At 62.3% G+C, this 19,205-nt stretch overlaps 1 protein-coding gene across 1 annotated transcript; it reads left to right on the top strand.

Annotated features, from left to right (window-relative positions):
- Positions 1-2,313: 2,313 nt before the first annotated feature.
- ARID3A (AT-rich interaction domain 3A) lies at positions 2,314-15,543 on the top strand. Its single transcript, XM_061356109.1, has 8 exons — positions 2,314-2,936; positions 3,424-3,739; positions 13,130-13,202; positions 14,028-14,211; positions 14,317-14,564; positions 14,735-15,031; positions 15,109-15,198; positions 15,310-15,543. The coding sequence occupies exons 1-8, from the start codon at positions 2,500-2,502 to the stop codon at positions 15,498-15,500; spliced, it is 1,836 nt and encodes a 611-aa protein (XP_061212093.1). The 5' UTR covers positions 2,314-2,499; the 3' UTR covers positions 15,501-15,543.
- Positions 15,544-19,205: the final 3,662 nt, after the last annotated feature.

Below are 19,205 nucleotides of genomic sequence, written 5' to 3' on the forward strand. Positions count from 1 at the left end.
GGCCCCGCCCCCTGCCCGCGGGGAGAGCAGCCGCCGAGCGGGCAGCGATCGCGCCCCGGCCCCGCCGCAGCCCGAGCCCCGGGCGGCCGCCGCTGCTATGCGGCTTCGCGGCGCTCGGCCTCCACCGGGTAAGCGGGGAACCCCCCCCACACCGGCCCCGCGGTCGGCACCGGGACCTCCCCCTCGGCCGGTACCGGCGATCGGGGGCTCCCCGCCGCGCTCGGGGGCTGGGCGACACCGGGGGCTGGCCGCGTCCCTTGGGTGGGCTGGGACCCCCGCAACCGGTTGCTGGGCGGGACCGGGGCGCCCCTTCCCGTTTCTATGTCCGGTTACCGGGCGCTTCCCCCGCGCGGGGCCGGGGGACTCCGGCTCCCTCCCCCGCGGCCGCTCCCGGCGCGGCCTCTCCGTCCCCTGCGGGCGTTACTGTCCCGGCCGGTTAGAGCCCCCCGCGCCCCGCCCCGCCCCGCCCCGCCTGGGGACACGGGACGGAGCCGCCGCCACCGCCCTGTGCCCGCGGGGTCCCGAGGCACCGGCCCGAGGAGGGGGCCAGGGCCGGGTGCTGGGGCCGGGGCCGGGTGGGAGCCGCTGGTTCATCCCGGCCAGGGTGGGGGCCGCTTCCCTCCCGCTGCTGGCGGAGCCGCCGGTCCCCAGGTTCAGCTGCGGGCCGCCGATGCCACGTGCCCCGGGGACGATCCCCCCTTTCCCCTCCGTCTGTCCCCAGGGACCGGCATCCCCCGGGCCCGTCCTCGCTTCATGCCCCGCGGTGGCGTGAGCCGGGGGTGCCCGTCCGCGGCCGGGCCCGGTGCCGGTGGCACAAAGGCCCCGTCGGTCCCACCCCGCCCGTGCCGTGTATTTTTAGCCCGGTGCAGCCGCTGTCGCTGCCGAGCACCTGCCCCCGCGGGGACGCCCCAAATCCCCCCCCCCCCTCCTCCTCCTCCTCCCCGCATTAGGGAGGCACCGAGCGGCCGGGAGGGGACAAAGGGGCACGGCTCAAGGTCACCGCGGGCCGGGGTGCCACGGTCCCCTGGGCTCGGAGTCACCGCGGGGGCCACGCTCGGGCTCCGGTTCCCTGCGGGGATGTGGCAGCGAGGAGGGGGCAAGGCCGCGGCTGGAGGCAGCAGCTCCGCAGCCGGCTCCCGGCAGCACCGGTGCTGGCACTGAGTGATTTGGTGACTCGCCAGAGGAGCACGTGCCTGGGACGGGGTTCGCTCTGGTTCTGCTCTTGGCACTCGCCGGTGCAGGGGATGGAGTCGCAGCCGGATCCTGCTGCGGTGCGGAGCGGGGAAGGGTCCCTGTCCCCTGTCCCTTGCCCCCGCACCATGGGGACGGCTGCGGTAGAGGAGGGGAAACTGAGGCAGCAGCGCGGGCTCCCCTTGGGTGGCAGCGGTTGAGCAGAGCGCAGCGGGGCCGGGAGCGGATGCGGCGGCTGCAGAGAGGCGCGGGGGGAGCGACCGCGCTGGAAATGGGTTCCCCTTTCCAGAAGTCGCTGCCGGCTCCCTCTTGCTGCCGCGTTCCACTGCCCGAACGTGGCACCACCGCGGCCGTGAGCTCCCTCCTTGCCTTCGGCACGATGGAGTTGCCTCGTCCGAACGGGCTCTGGTTGCACTGGGACAGGGTGTGATGTGCTGGTTCCTCCGGTGCGTGCCGTCGGGGTGAAGCAGAGTTAAGGCACCCACAGCCCTTGCATCACCCTGGGGATCCCACATGGGTTCCCCCACACTTTGGGACTCTTCTGGTGTCCCCATGTGGGGAGGTGCCCTGTCCCCCATGGGGGACCCACGGTGTGGCTCTCCCCTCCCAGTGGGTCTGTTATCTGCATGCACTGGTCCCCCTGTATCCCGGTATCCGCTGCCTGCAGGGCCGGGCTGGGCTATCGGGTCCGGCAGGCCCCTTCCCCCTCCAGCAGCAGGGCCCCGGCCCTATCTCATTAGCTAGAGATTAATGAGGCTCCTGCGCTGTCTTTAACTCCTTCCTGCTCGCCGGCTCCGCTGACCCTCGGCTCCGCTTCTCCCAGCAGGTTTGAGCCGACGTGTGCCAGAAGCTGAGCCAGAGGAGGACTGAGGGACACCAGGCTCCAAGCAGGGGGGGGACCACACCGCATTGACCCCAGACCGTGCCCAGTTGGTGACGGAGGCAGCGATGTTTGGGGCCGCAGCTGCTGCCTGTTGAGCCCAAGGAGGCTTCGGACGCATTCACCAGCAGCACCCTGAGCCCCGGGAGCCCTCGAGTGAAGGAGGCATCAGGACAAGGCTGAGGGGGGCTGGGGGCACATCCTGCTGCCCTCCCGGTGCTGGCCATTCCCGGACACCCACCAGCGCTGCAGCCCCTCGGCCGCCCTCGCCCCCCTGGGCAGCCCCATTGCAGGGCTGCCCCCCCCGGTGCGGCCCAGCCTTGGAGCACAGCAGCGTGCCGGGCGCTGCCCCCCGCAGCCCCCGGGTGCTGCCCCCTGGGTGCGTGGCCCCCCGTGGCCCCGGGGACCCTCCGCCCGCCGGCAGAGCCATGAAGCTGCAGGCGGTGATGGAGAACCTGCAGCGGCAGCAGCGCGCAAGGCTGCAGCAGGCGCTGGAAGCGCGGCAGCAGGAGCAGCAGCAGCAGCAGCAGCAGCATCGCTCCACGTCCCCCCCGGTGCAGCCCCCAGAGGGCCCAGGGCAGCCCCCAGCCAACACCCCGGTCCGTGCCCGCGGTCAGGATGCGGCTCCAGCACCATCGGAGGAAGGACCGGAGCCCGAGAGCGCGCACATGCAGCGGGCACAGATGGCCGCTCTCGCTGCCATGCGGGCGGCAGCCGCCGGCCTGAGCCACTCGTCCAGCCCCAGGCAGTCGGATGAGAGCCAGGCCTCAGAGGAGGAGGAGGAGGAGGAGGAAGAACACGGTGAGGAGGAGGAGGAGGATGGCGGGTACCAGCAGGAGATGGGCTCTGAGGAGGAGGAGGATGTGTGAGTATCCACCAGCACTGGGGAAGGGGCAGGGATGTGATCCGGCTCTGGTGGGGTTTGGTATAGTTGGGGACACCGGTTGGGAGCGGTGGTGGAGGCTGCTGGGGAAGCCTGTGCTGTGGGTTAGTGCTGTAAGGATGTGTTGGATGCCAGGAGCAGCAGCTCAGCTCCACAGCCATGCATCCTGCTGGGCTGGCATGGTGTGATGTTCCATCTGTGGCCGTGATGGAGGATGCTGCACTGGCACTAAATAATGCAGGGCCCTCGTGGCTGCCTCCTCACAGCCTCTCTGGAGCAGGGAATATGCGGGAGCCATATGGCAGAGCCGCCGCTGGGGCTGCACCAGGTCACTGACTGTGTGCCGGGCGGGTGGACCCAGCCCCACGGCTGTGGGGTGCCCATGGGGAGGGCAGGTGGGAGAGGGGGGACCCAGCTCCTGCCCCGTGTGGGGTGCAATGGCTGAATGTTTCCTCTCCCCCTGCTCTAGGAAGGGCAAGTGGGATGAAGATGACTTTGAGGAGGACCTGGGCGAGGAGGAAGAGGAAGAAGAGGAGGAGGAGGAAGAGGAAGACTACGAGGAGGAGGAAGACATGGGAGAGGAAGGGCTGGGCTCGGCAGAGGCGGTGCGGGCCAGCGCGGGCTCCCTTCTGCTCCGCAAGCCGCCGGCACCGCAGCACTACCGGGGCGAGCCGCAGCGGGTGCCGGGCGGGCAGGAGCGGCTCCCCCCAGGGCTGGGCCATGCGCAGCCCCCGCCACCGGCACCCGACCACGGTGACTGGACCTACGAGGAGCAGTTCAAGCAAGTAGGTACCCGCTGAGACCCGTGTGCGTCCCCACCGTTCCCGTCCCTCCCTCCCCTGCTCTCGGTTCTGCCGTGCATCCCTATCGGTGCCGCCGTGTCCTCCGGTTGAGCTGCTAAGAACACACTGGGATCCTCTGGGGTGCTTGGGCTCAGCCTCACCCCTTCCTTAGTCGGTGGCTTTGGTGGGTGCCGAGGCCCCAGTGCAGGCAGGCGATGTGATGGTGTTTGCCGCAGGGATTCTTGCTGATAACGATGTGAAAATCCATCCCAACCTCCCGCTTCTGGTGGGGACCTGGCTTACCCCCCGTCACCATCACCATAGAGGTGATGCCCAGCGGGACGGCTCCGGCCCCATGGATGCTGCAGGCTCTGGAGCTCACTGTGCCCCGCTTGCAGCTAATAGAAGGAAACGTTGTGCGAGCTGGGGCTCCCCGGGGTCTGCCCGGCACCTTTGATGTGTGTGTTTAAATACATCTGAGTTTAGGGCTGGGGGAAGGGACAGGAGCCAACAGCAGCAGATGGGACCCAGATGGAGCAGCCAGGGCTTGGTGGTGGCCTTTTGGGAGGGATGCGATGGCCCCTGCCCCTTCCCCTTCGCATCCATCCCAAAAGGGGGAAGGGGCTGCTGGGATCTGCCGGCACATCTGGATGCAGGGAGAGGAAGCACAAGGCAGCACTGAGCGTGCGGCCACGCTCCGGCCCCGGCAGCGCCCACATTGCTCCTGTCTTGTGGTTTCTCTCTTGGGTGCTTCCTGCTGTTGGGGAGCAAAGGGCCGGGCCGTGAGCTCCTATCTGCTAAAGGCCTTTGTGATGCCTCAGCCGTGATCTTCCTGTTTGTCACCGTGTCGGTGCCCGGCAGTCGCTCGCAGCCCTTGGGATCCAACAGGAAGATCCAGGGTGAGCGGTCGGTGTGGACTCACAGCAGCCTATAGGTGTGCGAGCGGCACAACCACAGCACTCGGGGCCACCGGGTCCCAGCAGGGCTCATCCCAATGGAAAGCTTGCCGGGGTCAGCAGGAAGAGCCCGGCACCGTGGTGAATCACGGCAAGAGCCAAGAGGGGTGGGAAGCGGCGTCGGGCAGGAGAGGCTTTCCCCGGCGCTTGGATCGCGGCCACTGGAGCCGGGCCAGGGGTTGTTGGGCTCGGCTCAGCGCGGCGCTGGCCGGGAGCTCCTCCTTGGCCACCCTCCAGCGCGTGCTGTGCTCCAGCCCGTGGAGCAGCAGGAATGTAAACAGTGAGTGCCGGTGGGGGGGATGCGTTCCCCATTGCACCCCCAGTGCACCGTGGCCGGATGCATCCCGGTGCTGGGAACGCAGCCGTGCCGGTGCTCTGCCTTCCCGTCGCGGTGGGGAGATGAGGAAGGGGCCGGTTTGGGTTCAGCGGTGCTCTCCTTGCAACCGTGGTTCGGGTTCAGCTCTGGATGTGCTGGTGAATGACCCGTGCTGGTGAATGACCCAGTCTGGTGCTCTCTGCTCCTCACCGGGCAGTGCCACCGTGTGTGAGTCCCCGTCTGCACCAAAACCTCTTGCCAGGGGCTGTCCCCATCCTCCCTCATTGCCCCGTATGGGACAGATTCCTGCAAGCAGAGGAGGAGGAAGAGGGCCCAGCTCGAGGAAGGGGAGGGCGTGAGGAAGAGTTATGGAGGTTCTGGAGGTGAGGGAGCCGGCGCGTGGCACCTCCCCGTCCCCGGGGACAGCTACCGCAGGGCAGAGGTCAGCTCGGCGCTGACCCGGGCGCAGGCAGCAGAACAAAGGAGTCCCCGGTGCTGCGGGGGGCTCGGTGGCTCCTCGATGGGGAAAGGGGTGTTTTGGGGGCAGGAGGAGGCTCCCCATGGGTGATGGCCCCCATGTCCTCCTCTTCCTCCTCCTCCTCCAGGCTTGCTTTGGGTTTGACCTCATGCCTGTCGTAGTGAGGAAGGGACCGGGATGGCATCAGCACATCGCCGCCCTGATGCTCTTGTGTGGGTTTCATTGTCACCCCTAAAAGCACAACAGGGTCCCCACAGGGGCTGGGTGATGCCAGCTTGGTTGTGGTGGTCACAAGGGCTGGGGCACCGGTCACAGTGCTGCCCCATAGGGCACAAGCCCTACCGAAGCTCTGGTACTGCTCACAGCGAGCTCTCCCAGGGACAAACCCGCTTTGAATCCATGCCCCAGCCCCGGGGCTCTGCATGGAACCCCCCCTCCTGACCTTTCTGTTTCGTTACTGCTATTACTGTGCCCCACTAACACCAGTTTCCTGCCTGCGCCCCTTGGGGAGCTTCCTGTGCTGCCTGCGCTCCCTCGGGCACCAGCACCGTGTCCTGCAAGGGGGTGGGGGGGGGATCTGCCTCCTGGTGCCCCCTGCACCAGGCACTGTCTCCGATGTGGGTGTCCCCTTTGGGGTGCTGCGTTTGGGCTGTCACAGGCTGGTGTTTAACACCCTCGCATCCAGAGGCAGCACCGGAGGCTTTGAGAAGCTGGTATTTTGGGGGGGTGCAAGAGGGTTTTTTAAGCTGTCCCAAATGGGGGCACGGTGGAACATGGGGGGGTGAAAACCTCAGCCCTTATCTTGCGCTGAGCATTGCCCCATTGCAGTGTTTCAAAGGGCAATGGGAAGAAAGAAGTAAACCAAAAGCAAATCTGCAGCTTCAGGGCTGGGGTGGGGGGGAACAAAAGCCAACCCCCCCCCATCCTACCTGCTTCTGGGATTCCACACACTGGGAACACAGTGACTCCTAGGAAGATGAAACTGGGATTTTCCTGCGGGAAAAGCCTGGTTTTCCTCCAAACCCCAAGCTCTGGTTAAGGTGTGGGGGCACTGAACCCTTCCTTTTGGTTTATTTCCTTTTGCCCCCCCCTCCAGTGCTGGCTGGGGGCATGGGGGGGGGGCTGCATCCCCTTCACAAGGGTCCATTTATTGTCTTTAAAATACTGATTAATGCTTTATTGCATGAGCCAAGGGCTCAGGGGCCCTGCACAGGGAAAGGGGGACCCCGGCCCCCCAGCCCTAAAGGCGGTTGAGCTCTGACCGGTGCTTCGGTGTGGTCAGATAAAGGGCAGCACCATAGGGCTGGGAGGAGGCAGATAACGGGGGCGAGGAGGGGACCCCCCCTGGGACAAGGGCCATGGCCGGCTCATTGCAGGGTGCTCCCAGCTGGGATCCATCCCGGTAATTGGCTCACGGTGCTCAGGGAGCATTCTCAGAGCCATAATCCCACCGGATCCCTGGCCGGGGGTCAGGGACTTCTTGGTGAGAGCGGCTTAGCCTCCCCCAGCCCTGCCTGGTGCCGGCTCCGGTGTTGGGACACGGAGTGAAGCCGTTTCTCCCAAGGATAATGCACAATGTAGGGAGCAGGGATGTGTTCCCCCCTCCATACGAGGTGCTTGGCCACTGCCTTCCCTGTGTTTGCTTCTGGGTGATCCAGCACCCCGCATTGGTGTTGTCTGTTAGTGTCCCCCTCGCAAGCCTCGGCTCCCCCCGCTCCAAGGGCTGCAGGGGAGGCTCCGGCACAGCTGAACCAACAGGAATGAGGGTTTATTTAAGAGAGGGGGGAGAAAAAAGAGCAGAGCAAGGGCAGGTCTTTTGTCAGCAAAGCAAACACCGGCCGGGCCGCGGGGCGGTTGGGCAAGGGCGCAGCATTGCTCCATCGCCCTATTTCTGGCCCAAACCGCAGGAGCGGGGCCCGGGGCGCAGGCGGACGTGCTGCAATCGGGGGGCCAGGGTGAGGGGTAGGTGGTGTTTTAGGGATGGGGGGAGCTCTCTATGTTCCCTATGGTGTGTCTCTGTTGGTACTCTGAGTGCCTGGGGCAGCCGGATTGGGGGGCTCAAGGTGCAGGTCCTGGCTCCCAACCTGCTCCCGGTCCCTTCCATTTGGTCTCTTCATGTGCCTGTGGCAGGGTTCCCTCTCAATGGAGCTGGTGATAACCCACGTGTACCCATGGATAGGGCAGCCCCATCCGTGCTGTGGTGACTTCCTTGTCCCCCCTGCTAGAGGTGGCAGCGGGGAGCACTGGGGCAGACACTGGCCCTAAATCCCTTTCCCTCCTGCCTCAGTTTCCCTGCCTGTCTCACAGGCAGATTTGAGACCAGCTCTGCAGGGCTGATGTCCCAGTGCTGGCTCCCTGTCAAAACCATCTGCTGGAGGGGCTGCTGGACCCCTTCCAGCTCCCATGGGCAGGACTGGGGCATGCAGGACCCCCCCACACCGATACCAGCGGGGACACTGGTGCAGCCGGTGGAGCTGCTGTGCCCTGGATGGACAGACCTCGCATTTCAGGAACAGATTTGCAATTAGCCAAATCCGGGCGGTGGTGGAAGCCCTGGTGACAGTGACTCATCTGCTCCGGCTCCCAGCGATCCTGCTCCTGCTCTAAGCCCATCATTTACATATGGTGGAATTTAAACCCCAGCTCTGCCGCCGGGGCCGGTGTTCCCAGTGCTCACACACTGCCTGCATCCAGGGGTCTCAAGGGGGGGCACAGCCCAAAGCGGCTCCCCCAAGGCTTTGCTCTGTTTCTCTGTTAGAAGCTTTGCTTTTGGCTGTGTTTTCCCCCCCCTCCCAGCCCGTGCCATGGGGCTGGGGGTGAGCCGGGCTCTGGGTGTTGCTGCCTGGGACGGACGAGCTTTGTGAACCCTGCTTGGCTGCACTGAAGTAATATTTGCACAAGGTCTGGGGCGATAGCGAGCTTGTGTCAAGGGCACGCACGAGGGCCAGCATCCCATCGCATGGCTTAGAGAGGGGGTGACAACCCCCAGGACCCCCCCATCCCACCACCGCTTGGCTCCGACGCTGCTGCCCAGGGGGACCCTCAGAAACCACGGTTTCAAATGCAACTGCAGCAGGATTCGCTTCCTCCTCCGCAGGAAGGGGAAGCAGCAGCAGCAGCAGCCACTGTCAGCCCGCCCGGGCCGGTGGCTCCATGCGGAGCATTGCGGCTGCTGCCGGGCCCCGCAGCGCGGTGGGGACGGCGGCCGCCGGCGCAGGGACAATGGTGGGTCAGGGAGGTTAAACGGCGACTAATTTGCCCATTCAATGTCCCCCCTCGGTGCCGGTGACACCCGCGGTGCCGCCGCTGACACCGCCTGCGTGCCCCTGGGTCACCCATGCGGCTGCTGCCCCCAGCCTGGGCACGGGGGGTGTGTGGGTCCCCATCTAATGGGGGGGCTTGGTTTGGGTCAGGGGGCACCCATTGACGATGAGCGCGCATCCCTGTCCCCCACATCGAGTGGTGTTGGCTCCCGCAGGACCGCAGCACGGATGCAGCCACAGCATCACTCCGGGGGGGTGTATGGGGTGTGTGTGCTGATGCTGGGGGGAGCAGAGCTTTGGGGCGATGGCTGGGGATTGGGACCGGGCTTGTCCCTGAGGAGGGGGCACCGATGGGGAACAGACCCTTGCGGTGGTGGGGCCGCCGAGGGGACAATGCTGGGAACCAGCGGGAACAATGGTGCCGACGGGAAGCACGGGGGCGAGGGCCCAGCGCTCGTCCCGTCCCCCGTCCCCCCCTCCCTCCCCATCCCGGCTGCCCCCGCGGAAGAGGCCGCGCTCCGGCAGCAGGAATCCCGCCGGGCCGGTCAGTGGACTCGGCCCCATCCCGCACGGGCGTGTTCCCGGCCGGCCGCGGGGCTGCAGAGCCAAAACGGGAGGGGTTAAAGGGGAAGGGGCGCATCCCTGCTGCCCCATCCCACCCCGCAATGGGGACTTGGGAGGGGGCTCGGGGATGGGAGCAGCGAGAGCCGCCCCGTCCCTAAGCCGAGCGCTTTATGTGCAGCGGGGTCTGCGCCGGACTCTCCCTTTGCCCTTCGCTGGGAGGGAGCGGCCCCAGCAAACCCCATTCCTTGTGCTGGAGAGGGGGGGGACACACGGGACCGAAGGGGCCCCACGGCCTCGGGAAGCCCAGCAGTGACTCAGCCACCGTCTGACGGGAAAGCAGCTCAAGCATCTCCCGAAACGCCTCATCCCCGCGCTCTGGTTCTTACAAAGCACTTTCATTCCCTTGCAGAATTGCCCCCCGCAACCGCGGTGCGCGGGGGGGGGGTGGGAAACATCCCCCCGGTGTTTATGTGCGTTAAATAACTCGTTAATGTGCGTGGTTCCTCCCTCCCCGCTGCCCGGCGTCGCCCCTGCGCTGTCAGCGGGACAAAGGGACGGTCCCTATGGAATGCTTGGAGGAAGGAAGGGAGAGAAGGAGGAGACCCCCCCCCCCTCTGCCGCCGCTGCCTTCACGCCGCTCTGGCATCAATCAGAGGCTTTCCCCGCACCGGGGTGGGCTCTGCCCTGCTGCTGCCTTTGGGGTTTTGCCCTAAATAAGAGAAATTCAGGATTTTCCAGCCCCTGGAAGGCAGTGGGATGTGCCAGAGGGTCTGAACCATTCCCCCCCCCCCCCCGGGTCACGGCATGCACGTCCCAAACCGGTATCGAGGAGAAGGGAGGAAGGCTGAGAGTGCCGGGACTTCCTGGCGATGGAAAAGAGACTTGGAAATTAATCCCTAAGGCCTGAAAACCAGAACCAAGATGGGGGGGGGATGTTTTTAACTGAGGCTCCTTTGCAGCCACAGCCCTGCTGTGGTTGGGGGGGGACCCTCACTTGGCTCTGGTGTAAGTCCCGGCATTGCTGGGTGCTTCCCCTCCCTGCTTTAATTACCCCTTTGCCTGTTGTGATGGGGAGCAGTGCGCTGGGGCGGCGGGGGGGGGGTTATCTCCATCCCTCCCGGACCCCCGGCACGCACCGCTCCCGTGCCGAGGGCTCTGTGCTGCATTCCTGGCATTGCCGAGGGGCCCCGGCAGCCCTTTGAAAGGCACCGGGTCGGGATTTTCCCGTAATCTGGTTGGAATCGTTAATCCGGTCATCCACACCAAACACCGGGCCGGCATCCTGCCGGGGGTGCGGGCTCCCCGCTGCCCACCCCCCCCCCCCCTTTCCCCATTCCTCCTCCACTTAATTATACATCCGCTGGCAACAGCCATCTGGCACCGTGTCCTCAGCCGGCCATAGGGACCCATGGTGGTTGTGCCGCCGGCACAGAGCCGGTGGTGCTGGGTGTTTGCCCCTGTGCACCGGGAGCAGTGGGGGGCGTCTCTTATCCTGGTTGTGCCGCAGCATCCCCGGCACCGCGCTCTCACCATGGGGACATCTTGAAGCTGTTTCCAGCTCCCTGCAGCCTCCCCGGTTACGAAACGGGAATCTCTTGACTCAGCATCAACCACGCGGCCTCTCCCGGCTCCTTGCCCGGTGCTACCTTTGCACCGCAGCTCCGTGCCACGCCGCAGGAGGTGAGCGGTGGGAGGAAGGGCACCGGCACCTGCTGATTTCGGTGCTCCGCACCACGCTCGGTTTCACACGGTGCCGAACCGAGAGCGCGTTTCTGTTCCTCAATCTTTATTTGGAGCCTCGGGAGCGAAGCTGCCCTGCGGTGCCTTTTGGCAGTGCCGGGGTGTGTGGCTGCCGGTGATGGCAAAGCCAGGCTGCCGTCAATGCAATGAAACCCTGTGCGGTGCTGCTGGGGATCGCTCACCATTCCTGGTGACATCTCGGTGATGCCGCGGTCATGGCACATCTCCTGCCGCAGCTCCCTGGCAGAGCGCGATGGAGCTGTCGCAATCTCACCGGTAACGGCAAGCAGCAGCTTGCAACACGTCCTTTGCCCGGCTGCGGCGCTGGGCGTGCCGCAGGGCCTCAAGGGAATGGGGCTCCCCTGGTGACCCCCCACATTGCTTCATCCTGATGGGGGGCACGGCCGTGCTTGGATTGGGGACCACCAATGGTGCGGGCAGCGGGGGGCACGTGAAAGGGCGGCCGCTAATCCCCATGTCCTGACCGGCGCACGCGTTCCTTCATCCTCTTAAAGGTTCCCTTCAGGACGATGCCAGGAAGGGGGCTCACAGCCAAGGGGAAGGGGGGGTCCTGGTGGTCAATCCCTCCCCACACCCACCCCGGTAGCAGCTTTAGCTAAGAGCTGCCTTGCTAAAGGTGGAACCCTGCGGTGTTTCCATGAATGGCCAGTCCTGTAGGTTAACAGGCTCCTTGTGAGCCCCCTGCACTGTGCCAGGGCAGCTCCATGGTCGTGCCGTGACCCACCATGATCCAGGACCCCTTTCCCTCTCCAGGTTTGGATGTAACCTGAGCGCCTTTCAGAGCTGCTCGAGGAAAGGCTGGGTTGGCTCCAGCCCCAAACCCTCAACCGGTCGCAACGGCAATGCCTGGTCTGTCTCACTCCATCCCCATTGCCAGCACCCCTCGAGGCTCCCCATATACCCATGGACCCCATAGTGCTGGGGTGGGAGATGCGCTTTGAGGGCTCTCAGCCGGTGGTGCCGGTGGCTCCGGCCCTTTCCCAGGGGGGGATTGCTGGGGCCAGGCGAGGTTTCCAGGGGAACTGGGGGTTTATGGCTTTCCTGCCCCTCTTATCGCGGCCCCATTGATCCCTTTGATCGGCGCCGGCAGCTGCGTTCAGCCCCGCGGGGTCCGGATCCTCGGTGTGGGGTTGAAGTGTGGGGGGGGACAGTGGGAGGAAAGGGGCTCGCAGTGGAGCACCGGTGGGTCCCGGTGTTACCGTGTGCCCATGGGACGAGCGGGTGTACCGGTGATATTTATAGCCCCCGTGCCGCTGGCAGTTGTTCAAAGCTGTCATTGAGGAAAGTGGGAGCCATCCCCGTGGCGCCTGGGCAGCGCCTGGCTCTGACACCACCTCCTCGACAAGGGGGGGGATGAGGATCATCCACCGGCCACCGCCTGCGGGTCTGGACCGCGCCGCACTGAGGGGGCCGGGGCAGCACATCCCCGCTGCCATAAATCAGGCAGGAATGTGCCGTGTCGGGATGCGGCCACCCCTAAACCGGGTGCTCGAGGTGCCGGAGGCCTTGCCCTGCTCCAGTGATGCCGGGGGGATGCTCTTGCAGGAGGAGGTGCTGCCAGCCCTGATGGGGCAGATTTGCCCTCCTCATTTGTCAGGGTTGGACCCCCAGGGACCCGTTTTGAGCCCACAAAGCCTCCTGGTTCATGGGTGCACACAAACCAGTTCCCAATGCCGGCTCTTGGCACTGGGTCTCATTGGTGCTGCAGGTGTGGAGGAGGGATCGTGCCAAAGCATCGCTCCAGTGTGCATGGAGCAGGATGCTAAAAATACCTGGGATTGGCATTCCCGAGAGGAGCAGGGCCCGAGCGCGGTGTTGGCGGCTCTCAGTGGGGCAGGGGATGGTGGTGCCAGGTCCAACCTTCAGCCACAGGGACCCCATGGCCCCACGCACGGACCCCCAGAGCCCTCAGCATCCTGTGGGGCTCTGGGATCACAGCCCAGGGATGCTGGTTTGGGGAGGTGGGGGGGGTCTGGGGTGATGGGGGGCATTGGTACAGCAATGGGGAGCATTGGTATAGAGGTTTATGAGCGGTGTTCTCCTGTCGTTGTGCAGCTGTATGAGCTGGATGGTGACCCCAGGAGGAAGGAGTTCCTGGATGACCTCTTCAGCTTCATGCAGAAGCGAGGTGAGCCCCCCCCCCCCCATAGGCTCCCCCTTCATCCCCCATGGGGCTGGGGGCTCATTTCCTCGCCCCTCATCCCAACCCCGAGGTCAGCCCCAGCCCCGGTTGGGCCCATGGTTAATTTTTAACCTCTTTGCACAATGGGGTCAAACCTGCTGGGCTGGATCCGGGTCCCCTTCACCCAGTCCGGCTCTTGGCCAACCCTGGGCTCGTTGCCCCCATCCTGTGTCCCCTCCCTTGGTTATCACTGAGGATGAAGCCCCCTTGCTACCTCTTCACCCTGCTGTGCCTGGGGGTGGTGGTTATGGAAAGGGCTGGAAGCGAAGCTAAGGGTCTGGGTCCTGCATGGAAAACAGCTCTGGAAGTGCTGACACATCTCTGCCTGCAGCCCTTTGTGGGGCTGGCATTGGGGGAAGCACGTGTGTGCTCTGTGTGTGTATGGAGGGGGGGGGGCCGTTGGTAGCGTCCCACTGAGATCACACACCAGAGCTGGGCTCGCAGAGAGGGGGATGCGCTGCACCCCCTTCCCCATCGCTTATGGGGACCCCCATAAATAACCCCCGTTATAAATAACTTGTGTTGCCGGGTGCAGCCGGGCTCAGCCTTGAGAAACCGCGCTCAGCTGCGGCTGCAGACGCCAGTTTCTGTTTCCTTTGCTCATGAGGGTGATGCTCAGAAAGGGGGGGTCCAAGGGGGGATGGAGATGGTGGGAGGGAGGGGATGAGCAGCACCCCCCTCCTGCTGCATCAATGGGGGTCTCAATGGCTTCCCCTTGGGGTGAGAAAGCAGAACCCAGACCCGCTCTCTCCTCCCTTCCCCGCTCCCCAGGGACCCCCGTCAACCGGATCCCCATCATGGCCAAGCAGGTGCTGGACCTGTACATGCTGTACACGCTGGTGACGGAGAAGGGCGGCCTGGTGGAGGTGATCAACAAGAAGCTGTGGCGGGAGATCACCAAAGGGCTGAACCTGCCCACCTCCATCACCAGCGCTGCCTTCACCCTGCGCACCCAGTGAGCGGCGGGCAGGGATGGGAGGGTCCTGCGGTGGGGATGGCGCTGCCCTGCATGGGATGGATGGGTACCACCATCACCATCCGCATCCCTTCCCTCCGGCAGGTACATGAAGTACCTGTACCCCTATGAATGTGAGAAGCGAGGGCTGAGCAACCCCAACGAGCTGCAGGCGGCCATCGACAGCAACCGGCGGGAGGGCCGCCGGCAGGGTTTTGGCAGCTCCCTCTTCACCTACTCCCCCGGCGGCACCCATGGGCTCCTCTCCTCCCCGAAGCTGCCGGTGCCGGCGCTGGGGTTGGCGTCTGCCACCAACGGCGGATCCATCGCTCCCGTTCAGAAGATCAAGAAAGGTAATGGATGCTATGGGGACCGGGCTGTGGGCTGGGAAAGGCAGGGGGGTCACGCTCCCGTCCCCCTCCTCTGGGCACTGGGACCCTCACTCCGCTCAGGGTCACCCCGGGGTGCTGGCATCCATCCCTCCCTATGCCCTGCATCCCTCACCGCCGCTCTGCCCCTGCAGAGGAGGACTCCCCCATCCCCATCTCCGTGCCCAGCCGCCTCCCGGTCTCTCTGGCCGGGCACCCCGTGGTGGCAGCGCAAGCGGCCGCGGTGCAGGTGGCGGCGGCGGCTCAGGCCGCGGCGCTGGAGCAGCTCCGGGAGAAGCTGGAATCGGGGGAGCCCCCCGAGAAGAAGATGGCGCTGGTGACGGACGAGCAGCAGCGGTTGATGCAGCGGGCGCTGCAGCAGAACCTCCTGGCCATGACGGCGCAGCTGCCCATGAGCATCCGCATCAACAGCCAGGGAACCCGCTCGCCAGGTCAGTGCCAGCACCGGTAGAGCCCCCCCGGTCCCATAGGTCCTTGTAGGGTCCATAACCCATCTCTTCCCCGGCAGAGAACCGCCAGGACTCGGCCACCGGCCTGGGCAGCAACGGCACCAACAGCATCAGCATGTCGGTTGAGATCAACGGTATCGTCTACACAGGTGAGGGGCTCATCCTCTGCCATCCCCAGCATCCCCCAATGCTGGCGTTGCCGGCACCATTGGCACGGCCGCGCCGCCCCATGGCTCAGCCCCCCTTGCTCTCTCCCTTAGGTGTGCTGTTCGCCCAGACACCCGGCCCTTCCTCCTCCTCCTCCTCCTCGCTCCCATCCTCTGCCTACACCAAAGGCAACGGCGGCGGTGGCAGCCGGACCGGTGGCAGCAGCGGTGGTGCCGGCGGCACTGCGGCACCGACCAACCTGGCCGTGCCCCCCACTTCTACCTCCAACAACGCTTCGCCTTAACAAACACCCCTGCACCGGGGCCTCGTTGGGGTCTCCTTGGGGTCTCTGCCCGTGCCCTTGTGTTGTTGGCTTTCCCTTCACAAGCCAGAAAAGCTTTATCCCAAAGGGGGGGGGGTTTTGCCGGAGCCGCCGGCCTCGTCCCGTTTGTGCCGCTCCGGGACCGTTTACCTCACTCACATCACACTTTGCACTGTACATTTATTATTATTATTAATTATTAATTATTGTTTTTGACCTCGTGTTACCTCCAGACAGACGCAGGGACGCCTGCCGCTGCGAGCTGTAGTGAAACCCCCCCTCCGGTGCACTCAAAGGCAAAAACCCCATAGATAAATCAGGAATTCCAGGAGATATTTAGATCCTCATTTAGCTCCTTTCCCCCCATCCCCAATTCCTTTTCTTTTTTGAGGACTCGCTATACGGGATTTTCAGAGGTTGTTGTTTGATTGTTTCGTTGTAAATAGCTTCTATTTTATTCTCAGAAAGAAGAATCAAACTTTTAAACATGCAAAAATGATATATATTCGTGCTCATCAGGGAAACAGGAGCTTGGAAAACTGGGAAATCTGTAGTGGAAACTGGGAAAGCTTTAGTGGAAAGCCTGATTTGTATTCCTTCCCCCATTATACTACTGTGGAAAGCCCATTTGGGCATCTTTTCCTCCCCAAAACAAGCAGCGTGGTGAGAGCAGGAGCTTAAATAGCCCTTAGCAACGGGATGCAGGAGCTTGTATCCATGATGGGGATGCTCAAGGCTCGGGGGGGCTGTGGGATGCTCCGGTCCTTCAGGAACCCCAGAGCATCCCCATCCCTAAGGATGCATTTGAAGCATCTTTCTCTCCCCATCCCACCACGCTGAGGATTTTCCCACTCTTTTAACCTTTCCTTGCCCCCCCCCCCATCCCAAACCATCTGCGTGAGACACAATCACGACCCGATACCGAACCCCCCCCCTATTTGCCCCCCAATTCGGTATCTCAAGTCCTCAGGTTCCCACCTCAAGCACAGGGTGGGTTGTTTTTACCCCCCCCCATCCCCTTCCCCAGGTGCCTGGTGTGTGTGGGGGGGGTTCTATTGCTCTTGGACCCCCCCCTTTCCTTTTCTTTTCCCTTGGGGAAGAGGCGATCTCAGGGGATTTGGGGCTTTTCCAGCTTGGTTTTAGCCTGGAAGTGCCCCTTTAGTGGCTCCACGAACCCCATCCCTTATGGGGCAGGAGGGAGGTGATGCAGGGGACGGGTCCATCCACCTCCTGCCACTGTTGGATCCAGCTCTCCAGAAGGAGAAATCCCAAAGAGGGGGGGGTCTTACACCCAGGGTGGGCTTTAGATTCTCTTCAGTGACTTTTTCCTTTGTACAGTCACCGTTTTGGGTTGGTTTCTTTATTTTTCATGATTTCCCCCCCCTTGTTTTTTGAGGTTTTTTTTTTTTTTAAGAATATATTACCTCCCACTGGATTTTTTTTGGTTTGTTTTATTTTTTTTTTTTTACATACCAGTTTAAAAAGAGAAGAATAATAATAAGAAAAAAAAAGAAGCCTAAATCAGTTTCTCTGGGGTTTAGAAAAGCAAAACTCAATAGGAACGGACCCAGCTGCAGCCGCCTCGACCCAGCGAGCGCATCTTAACTCAGGTAAAAATAGACAGAAGAATGAAAAACAGAGAAAAAAAAACCCACAAAAAATTAAAAAAAAAAAAAAAAGACAAAAAAAAAGGACAAAAAAATAGGAATAAAAACCACATTCTACCTCTGCGAGCGGCGGCCTCGGGCGCACCCGGGGCCCCCGGTGAACGATTTCAGTTTTGCAGCCATTCAGGTATTGAAACTTTTGATGATTTAATTAATAAAAAATAAATAAAATAATAATAAAAAAATAAAATAAAAAAATTTAAAAAAAAAGAAAGGAAAAATAATAAAAAAAAGGATTAAAAAAAAGAGAAAATAAAAGAAAAACCACTGAAAGTTTACATTTTATAATAACATTATTATACAGATTGTATTTAAACGTCAGAATATTTAAGACAATTGTAACCCTGTAAAGTTGATGAAATATTAAAAAAAAAGGAAAAAAAAATATATATATAAGGTGTGATGTGTTGGGGGTTGTGTCCTAGGGGTGCCCACCCCCCACTGCCCTGTGGGGGTGCTTATGGGGCCATAGGGTGGCCATGGGGCTGGGAAGTGGCCATGGGGTCCCTGTCGAGTGCCTGGAGGGTCCCTATGGGATTGGCATGGGATTAAGGGGTCCTCATGGGGTCCCTATGGGGTGCCTATAGAGTTATAGGGGTCCTTTACATGGTGTGCATAGGGCTTGGGATTGTCCATGGGGTCCCTATGGAATACCTATAGAGTGTCATGGGGTCTTCTTGGGGTGCCTATGGAGTTATAGGGTCCTTTACAGGGTGTCCATAGGGCTTGGGGTTGTCCATGGGGTTCCTATGGAATACCTATAGAGCGTCATGGGGTCCTCGTGGGGTGCCTATGGAGTTACAGGGTCCTTCACAGGGTGTCCATAGGGCTTGGGGTTGTCCATGGGGTTCCTATGGAATACCTATAGAGTGTCATGGGGTCCTCATGGGGTCCCTGTGGGGTGCCCATGGGGTTATAGGGTCCTTCACAGGGTGTCCATGGGGCTTGGGGTGTCCATGGGGTCCCTATGGAATACCTATAGAGTGTCATGGGGTCCTCATGGGGTCCCTGTGGGGTGCCCATGGGGTTATAGGGTCCTTCACAGGGTGTCCATGGGGCTTGGGGTGTCCATGGGGTCCCTATGGAATACCTATAGAGTGTCATGGGGACCTCATGGGGTGCCCATAGGATATTTATGGGGTCCCTGTGGGGTGCCCATAGGGTTATGGGATCCTTTGCATGGGGGTCCACAGGGCTACGAGGTGTCCATGAGGTCCACACGGAGTGTCCATAGGGCTTGGGGGTGTCCATGGGGTCCCTGTGGAATACATAGAGCATCACGGGGTCCTCGTGGGGTGCCCATAGGGTGTCCATGGGGTCACTATGGGGTGTCCATAGGGTTATGGGATCCTTTACAGCGTGTCCATAGGGCTGTGAGGTGTCCATGAGGTTCACACAGGGTGTCCATAGGGCTTGGTGTGTCTATGGGATCCCTATGGAATACCTATAGAGTGCCATGGGGACCTCATGGGGTGCCCATAGGATATTTATGGGGTCCCTATGGGGTGCCCATAGGGTTGTGGGATCCTTTGCATGGGGTCCATAGGGCTACGAGGTGTCCATGAGATCCACACGGAGTGTCCATAGGGCTTGGGGGTGTCCATGGGGTCCCTGTGGAATACATAGAGGATCACGGGGTCCTCGTGGGGTGCCCATAGGGTGTCCATGGGGTATCTAGGGGGTATCCATAGGGTTATGGGATCCTTTACAGCGTGTCCATAGGGCTACGAGGTGTCCATGAGGTCCACACTGGGTGTCCATAGGGCTTGGGGTGTCTATGGGATCCCTATGGAATACCTATAGAGAGTCACGGGGTCCTTATGGGGTGCCTATAGGGTTATGGGATCCTTTACAGTGTGTCCATAGCGCTCGAGGTCTCTCTATGGGGTGTCCCTATAGGGTGTCTCTATACGGTCTCTCTATGGGGTGCCCCTATAGGGTGTCTCTATAGGGTGTTTCTATGGGGTGTCCCTATAGGGTGTCTCTATAGGGTCTCTCTATGGGGTGTCCCTATAGGGTG

This window comes from Neopsephotus bourkii, unplaced genomic scaffold (assembly GCF_033783945.1).
Source record: "Neopsephotus bourkii isolate Nb327-2 ecotype Australia unplaced genomic scaffold, CSIRO-AGI_Nbou_v1 NB_838, whole genome shotgun sequence".
Taxonomy (NCBI): domain Eukaryota; kingdom Metazoa; phylum Chordata; class Aves; order Psittaciformes; family Psittacidae; genus Neopsephotus; species Neopsephotus bourkii.

Excerpts from the sequence above, each read along its gene's own strand:
- ARID3A (XM_061356109.1), top strand. The coding sequence starts at position 2,500 with ATGAAGCTGCAGGCGGTGATGGAGAACCTGCAGCGGCAGCAGCGCGCA. Across the intron at positions 13,203-14,027 it reads CAGCTTCATGCAGAAGCGAG|GGACCCCCGTCAACCGGATC; the intron begins GTGAGCCCCCCC and ends CCCGCTCCCCAG. Across the intron at positions 14,565-14,734 it reads CGTTCAGAAGATCAAGAAAG|AGGAGGACTCCCCCATCCCC; the intron begins GTAATGGATGCT and ends CTGCCCCTGCAG.